Here is a 7,009-nt window from a genome sequence, read left to right as displayed (position 1 = left end):
CTTGCAGAGAATCTGGCGCTCCGAGCATCAGTCGACAAGCATGACTAACTTGTGATTGGTTAGTTGGAGCGAAAACAAGCTGAGCGCGGGGAAGTGAATGAGAGGTTTGCACGTGTCGAGGTAAGAGTGTCGCAGCGTAGAACTCAGAAGTGAGAGCCTAAAGTAAGTCACATATGGTGTGTCTGAGCGTATGTCAGGAGGAGTGGCAGGGAGTGGGTGATTGAGTGAGTGAGTGAGCACCCAAATAAGTCTTGAATTGGCCTACACGCCCGTTTCAAATCACTCAGAGACTGAGTCATACATAATCATTCAATCGAACTGAATATTGTTGATTCAAAGCTAAAGTAAGGTCGAACAACAAAATATTCAGCATATTTTTTTCAATTTCATATTTTGAACAAAGTTTACAACATGAGGATCTGATATTCCATGCTGCAGATAAAGATCTGCAAGTGTCGGCTTCGAGTCGTGTCCGGTATTGCGAGATGTCAGGCGCTGAGGGATCTCCCCCTACATACCTATAATCTATCTTACGGGCATTTTAAGTTGTTGATACCGTGATACATTCTCAGCCACGATGACGGTAACATATTTCGCTCCCTTGATATCTCAAATTTCCTTAACACACATAAACGCATCATTTTGGAAAATAAACCACTTTATTTCCGTAATCTAGGTTTTAGTAAGCCAAAGTATAATTACCGATAACACTAAATTAACCACTACAGTGTCTATGTAGCACTCCATTATTCTACCTTCGGATGCATTCTCTGCCTGTGCTTGATCAGGGTACTGGAATCGATAAACCGTTGGCCGCAGGGGACACATTCGTACGGCTTCTCACCGGTGTGGATACGTCTGTGGATGACCAAGGTTGTGTTCCTTTTGAATGTTTTGTGACAAAATTCGCACTCGAAATTTTTCTCATCCGAATGAACTAGTGCGTGGCGATCCAAACTATGTTTGTGGATAAAAGTTTTCAAACAAATCTCGCATTGGTAGGCAGGGGCATTCAAGTGCTTGGTTTCGTGATCTTTCAGTGTGAGCTTTTTTTCAAACTTTTGTCCACAATGCGAGCATACGTAGAGGTTTTTGTTTTCCCGATGGGTATTATATTGATGCTTGCGCAACTTAGGCTCTGTTGAAAACTTTTTACCGCATTGATCGCAATGGAACAGTTCTAACGTTAATTGATGAATTTCCGCCAAATGTTTGAGCAGCATATGATCAAGACGGAATTTTTTGTTACAAATTTTGCAATTGTTCTCGTTGGGATCTTTCTTCAAAAGAGATTGAGGCTGTTTCTTAGATTTCTTATGGAAAGCTCGATGACGAAGACATTTCTCGAACGTGGTAAATTTCTTAGGACAAATGTTACATGAAAAAAGTGGAATATTAAAGTCCTGATGTTCCTTTTCAATGTGACGAGCCAAACCGCTGTTACTATCCATTTTTCTACTACAAACTTGACATGTTAATGGTGGTCTAATCTTCAAATCACGTTCATCATCGCCCTCAGTCACATCACCGGCATCCGGGTCTGGCTTAATTTTCCTCTTCCTAATAAGAAAATCGTCGTCATCGCCAGCTCCACAGCGCTTATTTCGCATATGCCGTGCAAGATTACAAGCATGAGTAAAGGCTTTACCACAGGTGCCACATATGTTACTCTTCCGACCACTGTGTCTCGCCTCAGCTGGGTGAGCTTGACGTTGATGCATTTTCAGGTTGCTTCTAAGGTCGAAGGTCTCCTCACATAAATTACACTGGAAAGACTTGCACGACAAGTTATGATTGGCCAGATACGGCTCTGAGCAGTAACGACGCGGACAATATAGACAAACAAATTCGTAAACATGAGTTATATGATGCTTATTGACTTCTTCCAATGTGTCGAAGTATCCCAAACACTTATCACAGTGGAAGGGAAGCATTTCCGCGTGCGCGTCTACCAAGTGACTCGAAACGTCACCAAAATTATCGAATCGATCTAAACAGATATAACAACAAGGGATGGTCTTGTCATAATAACCTGTATCTTCTTCTGTAATAATTCCCATCGCTTCTGCATTTTGATCTTCTTCTATCTTTTTTTCATCCTCTTCCTTTGGCGGCTCATCAGTCAAATATTCCTCCTGCATGCGATTATCTTCCTCCATGGGAACCTCCTCATAAACGTACTCTTCCTCTACAGTTTCATCCATTGTGTGATGGTCATCATCAGCAGCAACTCCATCACTTGCCGATTCCTGATCACCTTCTTCCTTGATGATTTCCGCAGGGTTCTCGCTTTTAATGTAAAATTCGGTACTTTCGTCCTGCACATATTCAATTTCCGTATTCTCAATAACCATTCCATCGATAATGTATGCCGCTGTTATCTTCTGGGTTTGCGGTGGACTGGGTCTTTCCAGTTTAGGGCGACCTTTTTTCGGCGTAGGAATTGGTTCTGGGTAGTGAATCCGTTTGTATTGACTGAAAAGAGTAAAATGCAGTTGTCAAATCTATCACAAATAGTTTTTAGATCCCACCACGTATTCCTAGTTGAGTTATTGATATGATATTGTAACTGATGTAATAAGTTTGGGGTCTTCAATACGCCTTGCGAGTAAAGGAGGAAGACTGCCAACCCGGAGATGACGAGTTTGATTCTCGGTTCGGTCCAGGGCATTTTCTTATAGAAAACATTCTCGACTCTCTTTGCATATGTCCATTGTGCTTGCCACACAAAATACATATTCATGAAATGGCACGCATAGAAAAGCTTCCAATTAATAGTTGTGGGAATTCTAAATGAACTCCAGCTTGAAAACCAGACCAAATTCCAATTGGAATGTAGATCCATTGGAGAAGTAGAATAGTTTTTCGAATCGAGCACTCAAACCTTTGAAAATATTTGTTCCAGTGAGGTCAAGGAAGTAACAAAATTGTTGATTACTATTGGATAACAATTTGATACTAAAGTTGGGTAATTAATTAGCTTGTCCTTGTCCAAATACAAATTAGCTATTAAAACACTTATAGAGATCGTAGAACCATCAATTTTGATTGCATTGCAGAACAAAACAAAATGTAGTAATATCTCGATTTTATCACCCTTCTGGTGAATTTTGGTGTAATAAAATAGGAAATCTGACAAAATCGGAAATTTTTGTATTTACCGTTTTTCATTTTCTTTCACAAATATGAATCAGTTTATATACCTTAGAAAGGCAAAATATGTAAACGAAAACCGTAATTTTTTGTAGCAAAGGCTTACAACATTCTTGACAGTTCCTCAGAAATTATTCATAATAAATCACATGCGGTGAAAGTTATTGCATTAAAATCATTGTTGTTTGCGGTATTATTTACAAAAATAAAAAAAAACAACTCTAGAGTGCTTTGAGAATAGGTCGTATGTGCAAAAGAGAGCCTCTCTTCGGTTACATTCTCTTTCGATTATTACAAAGCTATACACAAATTTATGTTGGATATTTTGGCAGATATCTAAAGACAATAACTTTGTCTAGCGTGCTAAAGTGAAAATGTAGCAGAAAATGCTAAACTTGCCGATCTATTAGCGAAAGAGAACGTGAACAAAGAGAATCTCTCTTTTGCACATACGACCTATTCTCAAAGCAATCTAGAACTGATATTTTCAAAAATTTTGGGGTGCAAAGTAAAATCGGGTTGAAAACGTGATAAAATCGGTGGTAGACAAAATCGAGTCAATACTGTATTCCAGAAAAAAAAAAACAAAATTTACATACCTACGGTAGTGAAAAGGTATCATAAGACATAAAGCAATTAATAAAAATTAATCCATCTTATATTATGTAAATTTCTAGTGCATCAGAATTGGGTAGAAAATACATATGTTGAAAAAACTATTAAGGAGATTATACTTTACATTCATATATCCAAAGTCAAGTAATTTCACTTGACATTTTACCAAAAAGGCAAAAACAGAGAAACGAAGTAAATTATTCTTCCGACATCTGTGCACAGGCACTGCTTATTTTTTTCCGGATCACGGATTGACAGCTACCGCTATCAAGATTGGGTTTGTATTATGTTTATTTCTACAAAAGCCTGTTAGTCTATAACTTTAAATCAGGTCAAAAAAAAATATTCTTAAATTGTTTAAAACTAGGAACAGCTACATTTTGTTTGATAATTCAATACTGTATACTAATTTTTAAAACATAGACTACAAAATTACATCCAGTGCCCCATTTTCTAGACCCCCTATCAACACTTACGTCCACATAACGTCGAATATTTTGTTGCTTCCGTCGAACTCATTCCGAATACTTTCGATCAGCCGGATCTTCACTATGCAGTTGGAGCAAGCACTTTGAAACGGTCCGCAGTTGAGCTAAAACAATTCGGAATGAATTTCTTCCAAGCCAGAATAAACATTATTGCAACACTTACATCAAGCTTCAGCAAGCCCTCGATGACATTTTTCATTTCGTCCAGGCTGAGCGCGTCCACCATTGGACTGATCTCCTGGTCATTAGCCAAGCATAACCGACAGGTACGGTCGGTCAGCTCCATTGGCTGATTTGCCGTTTCTGGAGGCATTTACACACCGTTGGATGTTAGCTCGCGATGGTAACACTGCAATATGGGGCATAAATTCTGGAAAATAAAGCACTATCTCCGCTCAAATTCCTCCGATGATGCTCAAAATGGAAACGCGATGCGAAGAAAAGATTTGACAGGCGCGAGATGACAAAAAGTCGTTGGACGCTTTATGTAAACTGTCAAAACATGCGGCAAGTGAGCCCTCTGCAGAATGGATATACACTCAGAAATAAAAGTAACCCCGGAAAGGTTTGGGTCAAGATGAATACATCTGCCCAATTTATGGGCGAGAAGAAGGCGTGGTGAAAAATTCATTTTCGGTGCAAAACATAAACAAACCGGCTGGCTCTCCCATACTAAAATCCAAGATGGCTGAATCGTGAATTTGGCAAATTGGAACACCTAGTGGTGTATTCATCTTGGTTTGGGTACTATGCAATGAGAATAGATTTATTTTCATTGGGTACTATGACTGCAGATGAATCGGTGAACGTTTTTAATGGTAACAATGTTCTAGGAATTGGAGTTGGAGTTGGAGGAGAACTATAGGCCTTTTCATGTGACACTGCCGACACTGCACTTGTTTACAATCGCTGAACAGGCCTGCAAGTCCGAAGCTGTCACTTTCATAGAAGAACTGTCAATTGACGATAAAATCAGCTGTTTTTAAACGTCTCGTGAAAAGGCCCATCAACGAATTCACCCGACACAAAAATATTTGGAATCAAAACCATTTAAGGCACCATACTAATGCTATTGCTTGATCATGACTACCGGGAAAATCTATTACATTTATTTTAGTTCAATGGATTTTAAACTAAATAGCCGTTTCTAAATTTATCATTGATGTGGAATGTGAATATTTTGAGCCAATAAATAATTGTGTGACAGCGAAAACGATTTAAAATTTTTAATTAAAGCCAAAATCTGCAATTTTCATTTACCCTTGACTTTTAACATACATGGGGCAAGTGGGACATGTCGCGACCGACCCTATTTGACTGCTTGCTGCTGTCATGAGAACAGGCAGGAGAACAGTCGATCCGATTCCAGCAGCTGCAAAGGAATAGCATCATCCTTTTGGCAGCAGCGAGGGAAACTCTGGAAAAACCTCGCTGCGGATGCCAACGGCCAGGATGTGCCATTGAAGAGGTCTTTTCCACACCTCAACCAGCTGCTGGTAGCTGGAGTCCTCTTCGGTCCTCGTCCGGCTGCTGCTCGCTGGATTCCCACTTGGCCATCATCCTCGCCCGGCTGCTGCTGCTGAATTGTCCTTCTTATCCGTCTGCATCCGTCTGGCGTTCTTATCCGTCTGCATCCGTCTGGCGTTCTTATCCGTCTGCATCTGTCTGGCGTTCTTATCCGTCTGCATCCGTTTATAAACTGGATTCGTTTTCGGTCCATGCACGGCTATTTATGCTCATTAGGAACATTGTCTGGTAGCGATATGCAAACGTTGTCGCAATAGTCAGACATACGTAAGCGTGCACTCGAGACTGTTGAACGTAAGTAGCAGTAATCAGACGTACGTTTATGTATAAACACACGGTAAAAAATATGCACGTCCATGCGAACTGTTCTGCATTTGAATATGCACTACTTTGGAATCAAATCAATATCAATAGCTGAGCTCGTCGCATTCAAAGACCACCACTTCCATTTGACGTGCACAATATTTTGAATATAAAACAACAAAATAAAAAAAATAGAATTGCCTCAGCTCAGATTTGAATAACATACCTTTGATTGAAAGTCCTTCGTCTTACCACGACTCCATCTCACACTTCGAAATACTTCTTGAAATAAGCAGAACAGATGAAAGAACTGTCATCTATTTTTAGAACAACACCAATATCGCTCCACTCTTAAATCAATAGCCTTGAACTTGTGAATTCAATAGCATAGCACTTTCAATTCTAGTGGAGACATTATTGGTGCTGATCGAAGTGCAAATCATTTCAACATCCAGTGAGTAGCACTTTGATCAATCATGTTGATGTTATGGAATTGTCTGCATTCAACACACTTGTGAAAGGTGTGACACCACTTCAAAATCAAAGGAATATCATTTTCAATAATAGTGATTGTAAACTTGATCATTCAATAGATGGAACAGTTAAATTGAGCGTGTTGATTTTTTACCGTGCAATTTACCGTGCTCATATAGTATTGGGGAGACAGTGAAATCATATTCGATTTTAACTATGCGAAATGTTTCATTTCCTTCGTGGAATATTTGAATCTAGCGGTAAATTGAACTGCTTGTTATTATTCCTACAATCCTTCCCACCTCTACTCTTTTATGTAACGTAATGTAATAATATATTATTATTCAATCTAATTCCAACCTAGATATAAAATCAATTTCATTCTAATTTTTTTACGAGGGGCGAATCACTTTGAATTTTGACTGAATCCAAAATACGTATTGATAAAA

General features: G+C 39.1%; 1 protein-coding gene across 1 annotated transcript; it reads right to left on the bottom strand.

The window, feature by feature from the left end:
* Positions 1-640: 640 nt before the first annotated feature.
* LOC134227851 (zinc finger protein 883-like) lies at positions 641-4,719 on the bottom strand. Its single transcript, XM_062709536.1, has 3 exons — positions 4,420-4,719; positions 4,245-4,360; positions 641-2,475 (listed from the first exon to the last, which is right to left on the bottom strand). The coding sequence occupies exons 1-3, from the start codon at positions 4,567-4,569 to the stop codon at positions 747-749; spliced, it is 1,995 nt and encodes a 664-aa protein (XP_062565520.1). The 5' UTR covers positions 4,570-4,719; the 3' UTR covers positions 641-746.
* Positions 4,720-7,009: the final 2,290 nt, after the last annotated feature.

Source organism: Armigeres subalbatus, chromosome 3 (genome assembly GCF_024139115.2).
Source record: "Armigeres subalbatus isolate Guangzhou_Male chromosome 3, GZ_Asu_2, whole genome shotgun sequence".
Lineage (NCBI taxonomy): Eukaryota > Metazoa > Arthropoda > Insecta > Diptera > Culicidae > Armigeres > Armigeres subalbatus.
The sequence above is the reverse complement of the archived record's forward strand: the minus strand, read 5'-3'. Positions and strand labels throughout refer to the sequence as shown.

Bases quoted from the DNA above. Each gene is read 5' to 3' on its own strand.
- LOC134227851 (XM_062709536.1), bottom strand. From the start codon at position 4,569: ATGCCTCCAGAAACGGCAAATCAGCCAATGGAGCTGACCGACCGTACC. The intron at 4,361-4,419 runs GTAAGTGTTGCA...GAATTGTTTTAG, and splicing joins AGGGCTTGCTGAAGCTTGAT to CTCAACTGCGGACCGTTTCA. The intron at 2,476-4,244 runs GTAAGTGTTGAT...TACTCTTTTCAG, and splicing joins ATATTCGACGTTATGTGGAC to TCAATACAAACGGATTCACT.